This window comes from Phaenicophaeus curvirostris, chromosome 9 (genome assembly GCF_032191515.1).
Source record: "Phaenicophaeus curvirostris isolate KB17595 chromosome 9, BPBGC_Pcur_1.0, whole genome shotgun sequence".
NCBI classification, from domain to species: domain Eukaryota; kingdom Metazoa; phylum Chordata; class Aves; order Cuculiformes; family Cuculidae; genus Phaenicophaeus; species Phaenicophaeus curvirostris.
In genome coordinates this window covers 9,751,870-9,772,225 of record NC_091400.1, presented here as the reverse complement: position 1 = coordinate 9,772,225, position 20,356 = coordinate 9,751,870, and the positions used below count along the sequence as shown (strand labels likewise).

Here is a 20,356-nt window from a genome sequence, read left to right as displayed (position 1 = left end):
TTTTTCCCCTTATAATTCCTTCCCTTGGGCTTCCCCCCCCCCGCCCCCAGTGAGAAATAAAGCATGCGTGGAAGCTTACTACTACAGGGGAAAACCAAGCTGTGGGAGCAAATGAAGCAAGTGACTTTATTGCACTTAAAGTCAAACAGAAAATTACACAAAATAGGAAAGAAACCCATTTTTTGGTGTGCATTTGCTGTGACCTGAAGTTACTGCCTGACTTGGCCAATAGAGTTTGTGTTGCATCACTTATTCCTCCAGGGTAGGAAAATCTGAACTTTGTCAGGGCCTTAGACCAGCATTCCAGTACCTGAAAGGGCTACAGGAAAGCTGGTGAGGAGCTTTTTAGAAGGGCGTAGAGTGACAAAGTGAGGGGAAATGGCTTTAAATTAGAAAGGGGAATATTTAGATGAGATTTTGGGAAGAAGTTCTTCACAATGAAGGTGGTGAGGCTGTGGCCCAGGTTGCCCAGAGCAGTGGTGGCTGCCCCATTCCTGGAGGTGTTCAAGGCCAGGTGGGATGGGGCTTGGAGCCCCTGATCCAGTGGGAGGTGTCCCTGCCCATGGCAGGGGGTGGGACTGGATGGGCTGTGAGGTCCCTTCTAACCCAAACCATTCCATGATTCTTCACCCTTACTTAAAGAATATCCAGAGCGGGCCCTGGTGCTGCACCTCCTGGCTTTCTCTATTTCCTCTGCCCAGCAGCCACAGGATGGGCTGAGCGGGGAAGCTGTCACAGTTACTGAAACAAGTCATGTGTGTTTATGAACTGGAGGGAAAATGATGTGTCCCAAGTTCTAAATGGCCTAAAAATGAGATGTGCTTTCCCCCTATATGTTAGCTTTCCCCCCGTCTAACACACAGCAAAATACAACAAAGCATGAGGAGGATTCTTTTTTTATTACTATTATTTTATCTTCATTACAATAGATGATGAGTTCCTTTTAGATAACTTTATTTTAATGGGGTCTGAATGCATCGTTATTGACAAAGCAATACTGGAAATTTGATCCACTCTATTGATCATATTTTTCTGACCACGGTATATACACTTTACAAAACTCTATGTAAACATCATCTCTATGTTGTGGTACATAAACCAGCTGCAGTTACAGGAAAGAAGGCACATAAAGATTTGAATTGTACAAATGAGGAGCTACACCACGGCTGAGAAGGATATGGAGAGGAAAGTGGCCCTGCCCACACAGCGGGGTTGGAACTCTAAGATCCTTGAGATCCATTTCAACCCAAACCCTTCTATGATTCTGTGAGAGGGGATGGTTTTAAACCACTTTCTTCCAGAGGCTAATTTCTCCCCATGCAGGTGGGGACTGACTGACAGTGCTTTACCTGTATCAGACTAGTAATGTCCCCAAATGGGAACAGAAGCTGGCAACAAACATGTTTTTTTTTTTTTTAGAAGTAAAGTTAATATTAACTTCTGTTTTTCAAATTAAATACATATTTAAGTACATCTGAGCCTTGAGCAGCCTGGTCCAGTGGGAGGTGTCCAGGGGGTTTGGAACTGGATGATCTTTAAGGTCCCTTTCAACCCAAACCATTCTGTGATTCCATATTCAATTTCTAGATGTAGATGCAAATACATGTAAAAGTTTTTTGTTTGAACTGCTCATCACCTTATTTTCAGTACAGGCTAAGACTAAATACAGCTTTTCTTAACCAGTTACTCAAGATGCATCTAAAATAAAATTGAGATATGTTAAAAATACAAGATTCAAAAGACAGAAAAAGTTTCTTCGTGCTGTTCTTATTCCCCTAAGGGTATAAGAACAGCACTCATTCGTACCTATTTGTCTACCTGGTGTTTTGGAGGCTTCCTATTGCACAACTGGTTAATTAAAACTTCGTTAAATAGTCCTGACTACTAGCAATGCGCTCATCTGTTGAAAATGGTTTCCCCCAACATTCCACAAGAGGTTCAGGGAGAGCTCATGTTTTACATTTGGCAAAGTTATGCCTTTTATTTTACTCATGTATGATCTAAAGTCAATCAAAACACTCAGAGTGGTGTCTGTGGTCTGAAATCCAGCCTTCAGGGCCTGCCTGTGTACTTACGAGGGTACCATGTAAAAGGATGCAAATTAATAGATGTTCCTTGAGTTTTCCTTTTTTTTTTTTTCCGCAATTAGAGGAGAGAGACCCAAGCTCTCAGCAGCAACTTATGACTCCAAACAAAACATGGAATATTGAGTTAATGGGTTGGATTTAAAAAACAAATAGTGAAAATTCACGTTTATACAGCTTTATACTACACATTTAATCAAAATATAGTGTGATATTCAATAAAATTAAATACAGAAAATAAAGATTAACACTATACAAATCCTCTATAAAAGCTTTCCCCCCCTAATAAGGCGGTTGGCAGTCTGGGATGGATAATATACCTTTGGTTTGCTCGACGGTTTCACTATTAAAGGTACAGTACAACTAGAATCTATATCTGGATGAGATGTTTCACATGAAACACTGCATTTTGTACACCAAAAATACATTATATGGCTTTTCATGTTCATTTTAATCACTTTCATATTCTTCTTCATCGCATATGGGGTAGGACTGGATGTTGTTCTGGGTATACATCTTTGTTTTCACAGGACAGTTGTGATCCATGAGTATCGCCTAGAAGAAAACAGTGGGAATATGAACATCAGTGCTTTGCATCCAGCTGAGCTCCGTGGTTGCCTCCAACCCAAAGCCATTCACCAGTCAGGGATTCACCCTTTCAAAGGAGAACCCAGATGGATTTCAATGAGAGTATATCAAGTCCATAGGTGGGATCTTGGCCCTGGAGACATCACCAGCCACTTTCTATTACTGTAGTGGAAGCAGTACTTGAGCCCGTGTTGTAAGTTCAAATACATCTGCCTGCTCTCCAGTTACAACAATTTAACTCTCTGATATTGCATTGCCAACTCTTAAAAGACAGACGAATGAACAAGGAGGCCTGTTGCCCAAGCCAAGACCCCCTTATGAGCTTTGCTTTTCCCCACCCCTTTCCACAGAGCTCCAGAACAGCCTAACCAGGCTCTGCTGGGAGCGTTGGACACAATACCACAGCTCAACACCCCTGGCCACCTAAACCTGGTTATCATAGTCGAGGGCCAGCCACAATATCTCATCCTTCTGGGTGAATTTTTCTAGGAGCCTGCACTCGCAGCAATTCTGCAACTGATTCCATGTTGAGTGTGATTAAAGCCCAAGCTTAATTAATTATGCAAAGAGCACAAAGTAAGGACTCTCCTTTAACTCTTTCTGAACCCAAAAGAAATGCTACATCGGTTCCCTGAGAGCAGCCACGCTGGAAGTATGAGTCACCTCTGTGTCTGCCCAGGGAAGTGGTGGCTGCCCCATCCCTGGAGGTGTTCAAGGCCAGGTTGGATGGGGCTTCGAACAGCCTGGTCCAGTGGGAGGTGTCCCTGCCCATGGCAGGGGGATTGGAACTGGATGGGCTTTAAGGTGCCTTCCAACCCAAACCATTCTATGATTCTGCGATTTAAAGTTATTTGGGGGGATGCAGATGTTGTGGAAGGTGTTTAGGCAGTGGGGAGAGATCCTGTCTCTTCAGCGGTCACTGTTACAAGGAAAGCCCATGATAAATGTCATATTTCTACCAAACAGCAGCTTTTCTGTTCCTCAGCCTTAGTCAGTGTGTTAAAAAAAAAATAAATCAGTGCAGTCCGCAAAGGTCAGGAGAAAGGATTAACTGGAATCTCTGGGATTCTGCAGTCCAAATATGTGCAAAATGAAAGGTCTTTGGCCTCACATTTGCCACTGTTTCAGTCAGATTCATTTTTTTCCAGCTTCTGCTCTGCTCCTGCCAGTACAAAGAGCGAGCATCTTTCACAGCAGGTTCTGTTCCTACCTTGCAGGGATGTGGGGCTGCAACTCAAGACCATGGCCACACAAAATTAAATTGCCTTTTCACTCAGATAAACAATTAGCAACTACATTTTATGCCCAAGGATTTTCCAGCCCTGGAGTCCCAACAGGGATTGTTCTGCCTTGTAATTCTTTTGGGAGATTCCCACTTTCTTGGTGAGCAGAGGAAACCTAGTGAGCAAAGCAATGGGTCCCATCCTGCAGTAAGAGGTCTTCTGAACCCGATTTAGTATAAATCTATAGGAACAGCAAGTCTTGCAACAGCAGAAAAGGGGAGAAGATGAAGGACATTATAAGAAAGAGCAAATTGAGCTGCACAATTGGGAAAGGAAGGGAGAGAGGAGAATAGTAGAGAGAAGAGGGAAACAGAGGAAACAGAATACCAAAACCAAAGCAGGGATATTTTTTGGGGGTCACAGGCTGAGCAAACAGTCATCCAGAGGAGACACATTTGTGTGTGTCCTGGGGTAGAACTCATGGAATAACCAGGAGAACTCCTCACTCTGGGTCTAGGGGAAAATAGACTTAGATGTATACAGAGAGCAAATGTGAATATTGATGAGGGAGAAAAGCCTGTCAAAAGCTGTTAATTGCAGTATCACTAATGACTTGGGTCTCTTAGCCTCCAGTTTTAGGGATGTATCACAACACATTCACCTGCTCTGGAACTCATCTGCAAGGAACCAGGCAAGATCACTGCTTTGGCCAAGCAGCTGGGGAGCAGGGACTGCTACAGAAAACCAGTCATTGTCAAAGTTATGTTAAAAAAATTATCAGGATAAGACTTATGGTACAGACAGGATAAGAAAAGCTGTTAATTTATAAGGGCAGATGATCTGCACGGATAAAGAAGGAGGAGGAAAAAAACATCGTGCAAAATATACTGCAGAAGAGCATGGAGAAAAATAGATTGAGACACACAAAGTGCCAGAACAGTCAGGCACTTCAAGGAACATAAAAATGCCTTTTATACTGGCTCCACCCCAGCGTATGCTATTGCAGGTGAATGAATGTCTGCTGGACCCTGTTTGTTTTACAATATTGAATATGGGACTTTGTAAAATGTAACTAATAAAACGCTTTCCTTTTTACCTCCTGTATGTAGAAAGAAGCATAGAATCCCTAGGTTGGAAGAGACCTTTGAGATCATTAAGCCCAAGCGTACCTGTTCACTACTAAATCATATCCCTAAGAAGGGGAAACCTCATTCCATAGTTGATGCATGGGGCTAAATAAACTGTGCTGGTCCTGTACTGGGGGAATCAGAGGCAAAAATGCAGAAATAAATTCTTATGTGTTTCACTGAAAACAAAACAAACACAAAACCCAAAACCAGCCCAAAATATCAGAACCCAAAAGGAAAAAAAGAACATGTTCTGCTTACCATTTTCTCCTCTTTGGCAGGTGGACTTCGAAGGAAAAAACAGAGAGGAGCGAAGAGGATATCCACGATCCCTATAATTGTCATGAGCCATGGAAATCCAATGGCCTTTGCGATGGCACCACCAGCAGAGGGACCTTGTGTAAATGAAAATGGCCTTTTCTGAAGATTGCTCAAAACCAGCATTTGCAGCAGTCACTTTAAACAACAGTAATTTTCTATACAAAACTCACGTTTTACAAATTGATTTAGAATCATAGAATCACCAGGTTGGAAGAGACCCACCGGATCATCGAGTCCAACCATTCCTATCAAACACTAAACCATGCTCCTTAGCACCTCGTCCACCCGTGCCTTAAACACCTCCAGGGAAGGTGACTCAACCACCTCCCTGGGCAGCCTGTTCCAGTGCCCAATGACCCTTTCTGTGAAAAATTTTTTCCTAATGTCCAGCCTAAACCTCCCCTGGCGGAGCTTGAGGCCATTCCCTCTTGTCCTGTCCCCTGTCACTTGGGAGAAGAGGCCAGCACCTTCCTCTCTACAACCCCCTTTCAGGTAGTTGTAGAGAGTAATGAGGTCTCCCCTCAGCCTCCTCTTCTCCAGGCTAAACAACCCCAGCTCTCTCAGCCGCTCCTCATAAGACCTGCTCTCCAGCCCCCTCACCAGCTTTGTTGCTCTTCTCTGGACTCGTTCCAGAGCCTCAACATGCTTCTTGTGGTGAGGGGCCCAGAACTGAACACAGGATTCGAGGAGCGGTCTCACCAGTGCCGAGTACAGAGGGAGAATAACCTCCCTGGACCTGCTGGTCACGCCGTTTCTGATCCAAGCCAAGATGCCATTGGCCTTCTTGGCCACCTGGGCACACTGCTGGCTCATGTTCAGTCAGCTGTCAACCAACACCCCCAGGTCCCTCTCCTCCAGGCAGCTTTCTAGACAGACTTCTCCTAGTCTGTAGCACTGCATTTGAAGAATGTAAAGACATGCTTGTAATATACTATAAGCCTCTCCTGGCTCCATAAGCCACATCAATTGAAGAAGGTAGATACGCTCCCAGGGCATCTGCATCAGGCACTCACAGAGGCAGGGGGTCAGGGGAGAGTTATTCCCCTCACAGACCATTAGGGGCACAGTGGTGGTGTTAGTTTTAAGTGTTCCAAGGCCTCTTTCCTGGGAATATCCTATTCCAGTTCAGTATCTGCCACCTTCAAGCCTCTTACAGCTAACAAGGCTGAGCACGGCATCACATTGAGGATGGGAACAGATGCCAGAACACAATCAGAGTCACAAAAACATAGAATAGTTTGGGTTGCAAGGATCTTAAAGCCCATCCAGTTCCAACTCTTCTTGCCACAGGTAGGGACAACTCCCTCTGGATCAGGTTGCTCAAAGTCCCATCCAACCTGGCCTTGAACACCTCCAGGGATGGGGCAGCTGCCTGGACCAGGACCTCCCTCTCCTTACAAGAAAACATTTCTTGCTGAGATCTCATCTCAATCTCCCCTCTTCCAGCTTAAAACCACTCCCCCTCATCCTATCTCTGCTCTCACTCATAAAGAGGTGCTCCCCAACTTTCCTGTAGCCCCTTTCAGCACTGGAAGCTGCTCTAAGGTCTCCACAGATCCTCCTGACCAACCCCAACTCTCTCAGCCTGTCCTCATACAGGAGGTGCTTCAGGCTTTGGATCATTTTCATGGCGTCTTCTAGACTTGCTCTAACAGATCCGCGTCCTTCCTGTGCTAAGGGCTCCAGAACTGAAAGCAGGGCTCCAGGTAAGGTCTCACCAGAACAGAGCAGAGGGGGCAAATCCCCTCTGTCACCCTGCAGATCACACTTCTTTTGAGGCAGCCCAGGACAGGTTTGGCTTTCTGGGCTGCAAGTGCACATTGAAAAGGAAAGGGCTGGACTTACCTACAGCAAAGCCCATGCAAAGGGCAACATCAGCTATTGCATACACGCTGCCATAGACCGACACATGACGCAGATCTACAAGGTAACCCATAATTGGCATCATGGAGGAGTCCACCATTCCTGATTGTGAGGAAGGGAAATGCATTTCAGGAAAATGCTATTATTGTTTATTTGTTTTTTCCTATCTTGGCCAACTATGTGCTAAAAAGGGATGAAAAAAATGACTAAATGTACAAGAACAACTAAGTAAGCAAAAGTTTTATCTTAGACTCAAGATCTTCGCTCTGTTTGAGGTCAGATATGGACATGTATAGACGTGTGTGTGACACTTCATAGAAACATAGAATGGTTTGGGTTGGAAGGGACCTTAAAGCCCCTCCAGCCATGGGCAGGGGCACCTCCCACTGGATCAGGTTGCTCAAAGCACCATCCAACCTGGCCTCGAACACCAGTAGGGGTGGGGCAGCCATGGCTTCTCTGGAAAACCTTTTCCATTGCCTCCCCACCCTCACAGGAAAACATTTCTCCCTAAGAGCTCATCTCAATCTTCCCTCTTTCAGCTGAAAACCTTTCCCCCTCATCCTATCCCTGCACTCCCTGACTAAGAGCCTCTCCCCAGCTTTCCTGTAGCGCCTTCAGGTCCCGGAAGGCTCTTATGAGGTTCCCCCAGAGCCTTCTCCAGGCTAAACAATCCTAACTTTCTCAGCCTGTCCTCACAAGGGTGGTGCTCCAGCCCCTAGATCATCTTTGCGGCCTCCTCTGGGATGAGCCAGAGGACAAGAGAGATGCGAGCTTAGGGCATACAAACGACTGCTCAGTAACTATCCATGCAAAGGCTCCTATCTCATATTACCAGCCGAGTACCTTTGAATTAGGGGTAAGTTCTTGTTATGAACTTACACATACTGTAGGTCTAAGAGATTGCATTAGACTCCGGTCTATCAAATTCATTACATTGAATTTAACTTGCCTTTTGACCCAAATTTTCATTGCCAGCAAGAAACCACATGAGACAACTGACAGCCTTGCTGAGACACTGGGGATTTGTAGTTGTGTCTGTAGCTTCTTTCCTACCTACACATCCCATGTACATGAAGATGCCCCAGAATGTCCGCTGAACAGCCAACTGCTGAAAGCCAAGCTGTGACCCCTGCTCCAGCCTGACTGCATGGTCCAGCATAAGCAAAGCTCACAAGTACTACTTGAAAAAGAGTACATGCACATGGGCTTGGGAATTCCTAATGGTGAACAAAAAATGAAGCCTGTTTATTCCTTTTTTTTTTCCCTATGAACAACAAGAAAGACTTGGTTTTGGCCAGGGCACTGCTTTAACGTCTGAAAACATGGTATAAATTCATGGACAGTTTGAATGATCTGTTTAGGTCATTTGGAGCGATTCTTGACTGGTTTTAGAATCCAGCTTGTCTGACAGCAGCCTCCTTCTAACTGCCTGAGCAACATCCTTTAATCCTTCTTGCTTTACCTACCAGCCTGGGCCACAGCTCAAACCTCACTGCTGTAAGATCAGAGCAGCAACGAAACTCATTTTTCTTGTAACTTCAGCTGAAATCATTCTTACACAACAAACAGGCTCGCATGAAGTCATTAGGATTTGTCTTACCAATGGCAAGTCCAACTCCAAAATTTGGTGCTATAAGGCCATAGATGTTTTTGGCAAATGGCACCTGTAAAGGAAATTTCAGGCAGTTAATTGAAGCCACACTGCACAGGCTAATGAGGTTGGTTTTCTATTTCTAAGATAAAGTCTCAGAGCAGTTATGGCACACAGAGATGGGCCAGTAGAGTCTGATCCTTGTTCTGGGCTACTACTTTGGGCAACTGGGCCATTAAAGCACTGACACTCTGACTGTTACGAGCAAGAATAAATTAATGAGTGACTGCTCAAACAAGGATCATCCTCCTCCTTTCAAAGCCATTCTTCTTTCAAAATAATGGAAGCACTGAAATTTGAAAGCACTCAAAAGTGTGATCTGGAATCTTTTAACCACGCATCATTTAATAATACATCATAAAGAAGAAACTTCAGAAAAATATCACAGGGAAAGCACTTATTTGAAGAAAAACACATGAACATTTATATGGTTTGAAAGATCCATGGTCTACTTACGCATAAAATACTTATTCCCACGATTAGCATCCCAAGTAAAGCACAAAGCCACCTATCAAAGGACAAACATCACTCAGAGATCGGCAACATCGAGGTGTTAGAGCTCTTCTTGAACATTTCAAAGTCTGAAGTGCCAAGCTATACAACCAAAGTAGCAATCTGTTCAAAAGAAGCTATTTTACTACCACAGAACAAACTTTAAAATGTCTGCCATCAATAAATTGCTCTGGGAAACACTGGAAATGGCACACGAACAGCTTGGAAGATTATTAGCATTTTTAAATTAACCATACCTTCCCATTTTGTGTGCAAGTATCCCAAAAAGATTAGTCCCGATGAGATAAGAGATACTGGCTGGAAGAAAAGCGATGCCTGAAAAACATGAATGAGATGTTTTATCAGCAAGGATTCTAGTGAAGTGTTAGAAGAAACTAATAAATTCCAGACACTGCAATTTCTATTTGAACGCATCTCATAGACTCTTTGTACATAGCTCAAAAAATCAAATATCCGCTGTGTTGCAGCTTTTTAATGAAATCTAAGGAGTTCATCTATGAAACGCAGGAGCGATGTCATGCCTTTGAGGAGAGTTTTTCAACAACAGCTGTAAGAAGTGGTGTGTAACAGGGGACGGAACAACAGAGCAAAAAGTTTATACTCATAGAATCCCTGTGTTGGAGGAGACCTTTGAGATCATCAAGTCCAACCATACCCATCCACTACTAAATCATATCCCTAAGCCCTTCATCCACCCATCTTTTAAATCCCTCTAGGGATAGAGACTCAATGAACTCCCTAGCCAGCTGTTCCAGTGCTTGATAACCCTTTCCGTGAAGAAGTTCTTCCTAATGTCCAATCTGAATCTCCCCTGGCACAGCTTGAGGTCATTCCCTCTCATCCTATCACCTGTCACTTGGGAGAAGAGACCAACACCCACCCCTCTACAGCCTCTCTACTCACTACATTAAGCTTTGAGATAGGTCAAGGAAAGCTCTATCTCAGTTCCATGGCTTATGGAGCATATGCTCAGCACATGCAGCAAGCCCAGACTGGTCAGGGGTTGGAGAATCCCTCCTGTGAGGAGGGAACAGCAGGGATGCCGCTATGGCCTTGCAAGTCATGGTCCCTCACCACACCTATGGATACTGTGATGCCTCATGTTACAGCAGAAATATTACAGCAGTGACTGAAGCCAAGCGTATACCAGCTCTGTAAAGTGGAAGAAACATTGCAATCATACATTTGAAATTATTTAGTCAATATACTTACAGTAAAGTTAATTATAAAAAACCGCAACAGTTATTGATTTAAATTAAAAAAACCCCATAATTATCAACAGTAAGTTGCAGATGAGGACACCCACGTAAATCCTGTCCAATCCCAGATGCTCTCATCTCCCCCACATCCACTCAAAACCAAACTGCTGGGACTACCAACGTTTTCTAGTCCTTAGGTTTCCACAGCACCAGTGGTACTTGGAGTAGAACCTGGCTGCATGGTGGCCAGAAGTATCTCTGGTTCCAAAGCCTCTCTGCACATGGAAGTCACAGGGAAGGACCCAGCCATATGGGGAATGTCAAAGGAATAAACGCTAAGGGAAGAGCACAGTTCTGCCTGGAAAGCAGCAGGAAGGACGATGCAAGTGTGTGAGAGGGTAGGGACTGCCCTCAAAGAGAAGACATCATATGAAAAGGCCACATCTTGAATCCCAAGGCTGTACTTCCAATCCTGTGTTCAATTTTGGGCCCCTCACTACAAGAAAAGTATTGAGGTGCTGGAGCTCATCCAGAGCAGGGCAATGGAGCTGGGGAACAGGGTGGGGAACATGTTATGACGAGTGGCTAAGGGAACTGGGATTGTTTAGTCTGGAGAAGAGGAGACCAAGGGGAGATCTTATTGTTCTCTGCAGCTTCCTGAAAGGAGGTCTTAGCTAGGTTGCTGTTAGTCTCTTCTCCCAGGTAACAAGATATGATAGGAAGTGGCCTCACATTGCAACAGGGGAGGTTTAAATTGGACATTAGGAAAAACATCTTTACTGAAAGAGTGGTGAAGCGTTGGAAGAGGCTGCACAGGAAAGTGGAGTCTCCATCCCTAGAGGTGCTAATAAAACCCATGTAGATGTGGCACTTCGTGACGTAGTTTAGCCGGCACGCTGGTGTTGGGCTGGTTGAATTGGATGATCTTAAAGGTCTTTTCCAACCTTAGTGATTCCATGCTTCCAAAAATATCCGAGAGGCTGAAGAATAGGGCAGCTCTGCTTGATGCTGGATCCTTGTGAAATGGTGGTGAATGGTTCATGTGTCTTGGAAGAAATCAGACACAGGATTTTTCGGTTGTTCCTGTTAAATTTTGCACCTTCTTAAATAAAAACAAAACTGGCAAACCTGACAAAACTGGGGAAGTCTGACAAATAAACACATGCCACAACAAGCTTTCAGTTTGATGACTGTTAAATCAGGTAATTTAGATTTAGCCAGCAACCAAGGCATTATGGTACATAATCAAACCCATCCCTTTAAGTGTATATGCTCCTCATCTTTCACCAAGGCAACATAGACTTTTCTAATTTCCTGCCTATGCATCTTCCTTCCTATCACTCTGATATTCATGAGAAAGAAAAAAGACAATCAAGAGGTAATTTTTAGAACAGCAATATCCTGCGATTAAAATCCTTGTGGGTGACAATAGTGATGCTGCAGAAACGTTTTCATCTGTGTAACCACAGGAGCTTTGGTACTGCTTGGAGGCATCTGTTTATACCGAATGTTCACATAGAACAGACCTTCAGAGCTATAAAAAAACCAGAATACTACAAAGCCTCATTAAATCAGACTTGCAGGTTGGTGTGTAAGCTGTGGTATAGGGAGGCAGAACCTTAATTTTCTAAATAAGCTTTATGCACAGTAACATTAATTGATCAAATCAAGGATTTTATACCTTCTCCAGATCGTGCTTCAAACAGCTGGATCTCCAAACAGCATAAGATACTAATTTGCTTAAAACCCTGCAGTTCAAGATATAATTTAAGAGGCTTAAAAACTTTAATTAATGCCTTCTAATCAGACAAAGCGTAATGGAGCCAATTACGTATATCATTAAGGGGTAAAATTAGTCTTAATTTAAAATGGATATTTTCCTTCTAGGAACCTCTGTTCAACTAAGGGATTTGTAAATCTCATTTCTGTTGCAACAGTAACATGAAGCTCCAGAGACGGAGGCAGATAAGCAATCCTTTTCATGAGGTTTAAAATACCTAAGTTTGCGTGTTAATTTTGCTGTATTTCAGGCTAGCACTCATCACCATGTTCAACAAGACAGTGGCACATTACAGACTGCTGGCTATGGCCACCCTTGAGCTGGGTTTGCATTAACAAGAACTGAAGTTTGTTTTTTCTCTATGGTATAGGGACATCTGTTTTAAGATAGAGTAGGGATATTTGTTGGATGTCAGCTGAACATCGTTTTCATGATTTTTTCTTTTTGTCATGGGGCCACAACAACCCAGTGCAGCACTACAGGCCTGGGGAATAGCTGCTGGAAAGCTGCCTGGTGGAAAAGGACCTGGGGATGCTGGTCAACAGTGGCTGAACATGAGCCAGCAGTGGCCCAGGTGGCCAAGAAGGCCAACAGCTCCTGGCTTGGATCAGCCATGGTGTGGCCAGCAGGAGCAGGGAAGGGATTGTCGGCACTGGTGAGGCTGCATCTCAAATCCTGGGTTCATTTTGGGGCCTTTCATCACAAGAAGGACATTGAGGGGCTGGAGTGTGTCCAGAGAAGGGGAACGGAGCTGGGGAAGGGGCTAGAGCACAGGGGTTATGGGAGCAGCTGAGGGACCTTAGGGTGTTTAGCCAGGAAAAGAGGAGGCTGACGGGAGACCTCATCACTCTCTGCAGCTCCCAGAAATGAGATCGTAGTGAGGTATGTGTTGGTCTCTTCTCCCAAGTAACAAGTGATGGGATGAGGGAAAATGGCCTCAAGTTGCACCAGGGGAGGTTTAGAGTGGAGATCAGGAAAAATGACTTCACTGAAAGACTGATGAAGTACTGGGGGAGGTTGCCCAGGGAAGCAGCAGAGCCCCCAGCCCTGCGGGTGTTCAAAAAACATCAGGGTGGTGTTGGGCTGATGGTTGGACTTAATGATCTTACAGGTCTTTTCCTACCTTAATGATACTGTAATTTTATTTTCTTTCAAATGCCATAGGTTAATACTAAAAAATAGCCTGATAAAATGACACAACACAGAACACTCATTAACGTTATTGAATAGCTGTTGCATTTGTAACAGTAACTCTTTCCTACAAACTATTAAAACCGTAAACATTGCTGAGACCAACAGAGATGATCAGCAGTACATGGAGTAGTACATGGGGAGATTTAGGCTGGACATTAGGAAAAAATTTTCACAGAAAGGGTCATTGGGCACTGGAACAGGCTGCCCAGGGAGGTGGTTGATTCACCTTCCCTGGAGGTGTTTAAGGCACGGGTGGACGAGGTGCTGGGGGGCATGGTTTAGTGTTTGATAGGAATGGTTGGACTCAATGATCCGGTGGGTCTCTTCCAACCTGGTTATTCTATGATTCTAAGTACCTGACAGCCAGGCACTCCCCACCCAAGACGACTCACATCAACCTTCCACACATAGTTTGACACCCACTGGAAGTCAGTCCTTCCTTCCTCTCCTCCCCTTGTTCATCTCCAAGAGAAATTAACTGCCCCAGTTTTCCTCTCCAGTTTAACCTGACACATGGGACAAACTCCCAGTTTGCTTGTGGATGCTGGTTTCCCAAGACTTTGTTATAAGGAGGTCCAAGTTGGGCCTCTCCCATTGCTTTCTGTTGAGCAGGATGACTAAGTAACCACTGAAAGGGTATCAATTCTATTGGATTCAGAGAAAAAAGCTCTGCGTGTCCTTGGTGGCTGCATTTTAAGTCAAGTTCATCCCTTTTCCACACACTGCCAGGCGCAGCCCTGACAGGGGTATGTGTTGACATGGGCATGCTCAGAACCAAACATAGTGCAACTTCAGATTTCTGAGGCTGCCCACTCCTGGCAATTCAAACTGAGAACTGTGGAAGGATTCCCTATGGGAAGAAACCCAAACAAATTGCTTTGCCCTGCTGGGCTGGCTCTGCAGCTCACAGGGCACCTTGCAGCCACCCCAGCCAACACCCACTGCCAGATGCACCGCCGGGGCTCCTAAAAGAGCTGGGACCAGCCCAGTGCTGCGGCTACCTGCATCTATTTCTCCTTGCAATGCAAGTGTTTCCCTTTACTGCAGCCTCTATCGCAATAAAATCAACCCACCACCTATTCCTCTTGCAGATCAGTGTTTGCAGTTGTGCAGGAAGAACACTGACAATTTAATGATAGCAAAAAAAAATAAAAAATCACCACCCTGAACCTCATAAAGACACCATCACTAACAGGACCAGAACTGAAACATTGATTAGACAAATGATAGAAGTGCAATTAATATACTGTACTTTACCAAGCTGCCACTTTTTTGAACACATGGTCTCCATCATCCAGATAGGTAAAGCTGGTTCAAGCATAGCAACAGCCATGTTTGCAAAGCAGATTGATCCTAAGGGAAAGGAACAGAGAATAAAAAGTAGCAGTAATTATTTCTTTTTGCTATGAGCAAGAAGCCATGCAACGAATGGATGCTTTTACATGAGACATTGTACAGTCATATTTGTCATGCATCAGATGTTGATTTACGTTAAACAGAACAGAATGTGAAATCGCTGAAGACTTTCTATATGTTTCTGTTCTCTTAAACATTCTACAATAAAGGCTAAGCTATCTTCATAATGTTAAAGTTTGCGGTGAGCTTGATGACATTTAGAGAGTTCACGAGGTCCGACTGTTGCACAAATGATTAGCGAAAATGACTATCTTTTGGTCTTTATCTGGTATCCTGGGGCAAAACTGGAGCCCTGTTGTGCGAGAGGCACAGGTTCTGACCCTGCACCTCCGTCATCTGAGAAAGACTACAATGAAATGTGGAGGTCTTGATCCTAAAAATGCCAAGAGACCAGCACAGAGATGTTTATCCCCTTTAAAAGGGAATTTTGTGTCAAGATCCTTTAGCTTAACAGCCATTAAGTCCACGAAGCAAAGCAAAGGTTTGGCTGAGCTTGCCCAACCCTATGAATTTCAAATGCTTCCAAACATCTTTTGAATTTCTGGACCTTTAGTCACCCAGATGCAAAGGATAACAAGCAATGGAAATGCTGAGTCAGCCTTGCCTGCTGGCTCAGCTCTGCCTTGTACTACGCCTGCAGATCCAATCTCCACAGGGTTTGTGTCGATTTCATCTGTTCTCAGTAGTGCACTTCAGCTTTTGCACGGGGATTATTAAACCCCATCATATTTCTTCGGAATGAAGATGCCTTTCTCTCTTACTCAAAAGACCCTGAAGCAGTCGAAGTGTAACACAGGGCAACAGGACGTATCCCCTCTGCTAATCCCTTATAAAATGGCTTTCAAGGCACTTTGGAAGTCACTGCTGGAAGCGTCAACCTCAAACTTGTGTTCCCATTTTTCTTCCTAGTATTTACAGTCTCTGAAGTTTAGGAAAATATTCTAGACTCTTAGAGTCATAAGAAAAAATCCTACTTTGTCAGAGGTCAGAGAAACATTATTTCTCCTGGAACAAACTCCTCATCATACAGTTCACAACGAAATGAGCACCAATGTCATTCTTTGCTCAAACCTGTCAGAATACATTAGACTGTGTCTACGATTCCTAAAACGAACTTGCAGGCAGGCTGGCTCACTCCCTTCCTGGGGCAAGGAGCAACTGTTCAGCACTGATTTACCCTAAAGATGAAAGGTTAGAGCTAAAGATAACCTTTCCACTCTACTGCAAACTCCACGAGGGCAGAGTCTGTGAGTAGCCCTGGTGAAACGCCTCCAGGGTTGCCTTTTCCGATGAGGCAAAATCAGCCATGCTCAAGCAGCTTCCTTGATGCTGCAACAACATTTCAGGCCACACAAAGTGCAGCCGGAGGAAGCGGGGACATTCCAGCAGAGATGGCTTAAATGACAAAGCTCTTATTTTACTCTTAACAAATTTCACAAAGAAATGAGCACATGTGCATTACATCTACTTCTCATTAGGTCATAGAATCATGGGATGTTTAGGCTGAAAGGGACCTTAAAGACCCTCCAGTTCCAACTGCCTGCCATGGGCAGAGACACCTCCCATGGGTTCGGGCTACTCAAAGCCTCCGTAACCACTGTAAAAGACAAGGTACCAAAGTAAATGCAGGGACAGGAGATGGACTCAATGATCCTAGAATCATTCTATGATTCTACAATTTCAAACTTTCTGCCTGTTATACTGCTGCTGGGATATTTATCCTGTATTACCAACAGATGATATTTTATTTCAAGCTTTATGATAACGCAAAGAACAAATGACAATATTGTTCAGCCAGCTCAGCCTGAGACATTCCAGGATGCCAGCTATAACAACAGGAGTTGGTTTAAAGAAAAAAGAAAGGATCTGGTACCTGCTGCGATAATGATATATGGGTCCTTCAAAAGGGTCAGTAATGGTGTCCCCTTCTGACTCTATGAAACAAAAGCTTGGGATTAGGAAAGGCAAATTGTCATCCATTGCCTAGAGGGTTTTACCTTAATACTTACTTCTGCTTGTGCTCTGGATGGCTGCAGCACAAATAATTGGACAGCTGTGAAAAGAAATCAATACTGTAACATTTCTTCAAGATTGGAGTAATATGGAAGGGATGCATTAGGTATTGGCTCGGTGGATTTACTGACCTCCATCCAACAGAGCGAGTGCCGCCAGCACAAGGAAAGGAGAACTCTTCCCCACAAACTCGTACATGACACTCCCGAAAGGCGGACCCACTGCCAGGGAGAAAGAAAGGACACAGTTGTGAAGCCACATCTCTGATCCTGCACAAACATCCTCCACAAGTGTCTGGACATCCTGCTGTTGGCACTCAATGACCAAAAAGCTCCATTTAAAAATCCCCACAAAGATCACGGACTATGACAACAGCCATATCCTTCACTCCCCAAATTCTCTTCCACGTGGAAAAAAAAAAAACCAACCTCGAACACCTCAGAGATTATCACTGGACATAAGGATCTGCATAAGTAATGTGCTGCTGTGGGAAAAACTGTTCTTAACATGCACCATGAATCTAATCTGGAGACAGCATGATAGCATTGTGCTCAATGAGACTCTTGTGCTGCTTGCATAGATCGTGGTTTGGGAAGGCTGGGGCTGCAATTTCAGGCCAGCAGACCCTCCAGCTCACTGACCTAATACTCCCATGGCAAGGCCTCCTAGTGCAATTCCCATTGCGTTGCCTCGCTCTTCATCATCTGTGTACAAACTGGCAAGCATACCCATCCCTAAAACAAAAAGAAAAGAAAAAATGACAACACGAAATCAGGCATCTCTGTACTACAGTTCATGGTCATCACCTGTCAGCACTGCTGAACATTATACAGAGATGACAGCAGGTATCTGTATGTGTGTGTATATATATATATATAAATAAATACATATGTTTCCCTCCCACAGAATTCACTTCAAAGCAAATGGGGGTTTGGCAGTGTAAATGGTCTCCAAGACCACAAAGGTGATCTGAGGGCTGGAGAGCCTCCCACACAAGGGCCGGCCGAGAAAGCTGGATTTGTTCAGCCTGCAGAAGAGAAGACTCCAGGGCTTTTTCTCATGGAGAGCAGGGATAGGAAAAGGGGAATGGTTTTCAGTTGAAAAAGGGCAGGTTTAGATGAGATCTTAGAAAGAAATGTTTCTTTGTGAGGGTGGGGAAGCCCTGGCTCAGGTTGCCCAGAGAAGTCCTGGCTGCTTCGTCCCTGGAGGTGTTCAAGGCCAGGTTGGATGGAGCTTGGAGCAACCTGATCCAGCGGGAGGTGTCCCTGCACCTGGCAGGGGGTTTGAACTGGATGGGCTTTAAGATCCTTTCCAACCCAAGCCATTCTATGGGATCTGAGGTGTCCCTAACTGCCTTTGGCCCCTGTAAGGGATCAGAACTTCTGATGGCTAATTTTTGTACAGCACAGGAAAGAAGGTGAGGGTGAGTGATCACTAGCCAGAAAGGAGCAAGGAGGATGAGCAAAGACTTAGGAAAACTTCTTTGAGGGACAACTGCAAGGCTTTCAATCTAAAACCAGAGAGGAGAAACCTGATATGAGACAAGATAACACTCTTACAATATGAAAAAGAGACACAGAGATAAAGAAAAGCAACTGTTCACGTTCTCTCAAGGATGAGAAGCAGAAATAGGTTTATATGACTGTAAGAGGGCCTTAGATGAGACATCAGAAAAGATTTCCTGCCAGTAAAGGTAGTTAATCACAATGCTGGACACTGGAGGCCTTTCTGGAGGCTTCCGAGTACATGCCTGTCAAATATGCATGAGGAATGATGGATACAAAGCTTATCCTGCCTTCAGGAAAAGGGTGGACTAGATCGTCTCTTGGCCTTTTCTGCTCTATTTTGCAGGTTGTCAGTGAAAAAAAGATCACATACTCATCTGAAAGCCATAGCTCAAGGTGCACACTTGCACCAGGACCCAGTTAAAGTTGAACAATAATTTTGATTCTCACACAATAATTTTGATTCTTGCATGTCTTCCCCTTGGAAAGCTTGAATTGTAACCTTAACTGGTACAAGGAGAAAAGAGGGATTTCCTTATCTCTACTCCTCTGCTTGTCCTTGCCTCCCCTATTCCCGGCTCCTCATCCCAGCCACTGCCTCCTCCCTTAGCCATATCCCCACTCTTCCCACTACTCATCCAGGCTTAAATCTCTCTGCTACTGAGTTTAAAACCCCTCTCATGCATAAGGTGCTTCTTGCTCAGTTTGAATGCTCAGTCTGGGGTGTTGCACCTCCCCAGCTGCCCCAAGCAGCGCTGCTCAGGCATGGACTGAAGCAAAATCCCTGCAAAAAGAATCTAGGAGGAACCCAGCTGCCAGATTCTCATTAAGTTTCTGTGTGAACCCCGCTTATAGACCAGTCCAACTCGGAAGAGGGAATTTTCCTGAGGAAGCCAAAAGTCACATTTTTGACAAAAAGCTCTCTTCACTTTCCCTCCCAAGCTAAAGTCATATTTCTGCTGCCATCACAGGAAGTTTTTCCAAAGAAAGACTGCAAAACGTTCTAACCTGAAGAAAATACAGAATCACAGTGTGTCCTGAGCTAGAAGGGACCCACAAGGATCATTGAGTCCAACTCCTGTCCTTGGACAGGACAACCCCAAAATATATTTTCTCCAGTCTCAGTCAAGGTTGAATAATTTGGGCTGAAGACACATACTCCATTTCACCAACTAACTTAAAAATTAAAACTCTGTATTGGAAATCTGGTCCAGGTAACACAAGCCCACTGGCAGACGGCATGCTAAGTCCTTGAAAAGACCATTTTATAACAGAAATTTCAGTAACAGACAAAGCTGCTATCCTTCCTAAAACAAGTACTAACATAAGTTCCTCACGACCTTTAAAATGTCTAAAAATGAATTTAAAATGTTGAAGACACACATACAGCAATCCCAGGGAGAGCGCAGTTCATTTAGTGCTCTGCCTCACTGCAACCCAAATACCAAGGAAGCCTGAAAAAACAATTGCTTTTGAGCTACTTTATATGAAAGGGACAGAAAAAGCCCATTAGAATTATTTCATTGAATATTTTTGTATTAATTATTCAAACCGCAGACAAAATACAATTCAGAAAATGACTAAAAAAACCAGAATTGGCGGCCAGCATTTTACTCAATCATCTCTTCTCTTACCTGCCACTGAAGAGCAAGAGGAACCCACTCCTTGAAGGGACCTGGCAATAAACAGTAATGTGTAGCTTCCAGAGAAGGCAAACACTACAGGAAAAATAAGTTTTTAAAATCACATTAACTCTAACAAGGTTAAAAAGTAAGATTTCTTGAAACTATCACAACAACTTCACACCATTTAGTCATGCATTTACAGAGACTTGTGCCACTTTCAATGCTAACTGCATTATTTCCTCTTATTTCAT

The 20,356-nt window shown here is 44.1% G+C and overlaps 1 protein-coding gene across 1 annotated transcript in view; it reads right to left on the bottom strand.

Moving 5' to 3' along the window:
• Positions 1-1,999: 1,999 nt before the first annotated feature.
• SLC18A2 (solute carrier family 18 member A2) overlaps positions 2,000-20,356 on the bottom strand; it is a 30,394-nt gene continuing 12,037 nt past the window's right edge. Inside the window, exons 4-15 of the mRNA XM_069863769.1 lie at positions 20,115-20,198; positions 17,617-17,709; positions 17,107-17,196; positions 16,972-17,015; positions 16,836-16,896; positions 14,804-14,899; positions 9,610-9,688; positions 9,317-9,368; positions 8,810-8,873; positions 7,189-7,308; positions 5,284-5,417; positions 2,000-2,639 (exon numbers count right to left, since the gene is read on the bottom strand). Coding sequence (XP_069719870.1) covers positions 2,535-2,639; positions 5,284-5,417; positions 7,189-7,308; positions 8,810-8,873; positions 9,317-9,368; positions 9,610-9,688; positions 14,804-14,899; positions 16,836-16,896; positions 16,972-17,015; positions 17,107-17,196; positions 17,617-17,709; positions 20,115-20,198 — 1,022 coding nt within the window. The 3' untranslated portion in view covers positions 2,000-2,534. The remainder of the gene's footprint in view (positions 2,640-5,283; positions 5,418-7,188; positions 7,309-8,809; positions 8,874-9,316; positions 9,369-9,609; positions 9,689-14,803; positions 14,900-16,835; positions 16,897-16,971; positions 17,016-17,106; positions 17,197-17,616; positions 17,710-20,114; positions 20,199-20,356) is intronic.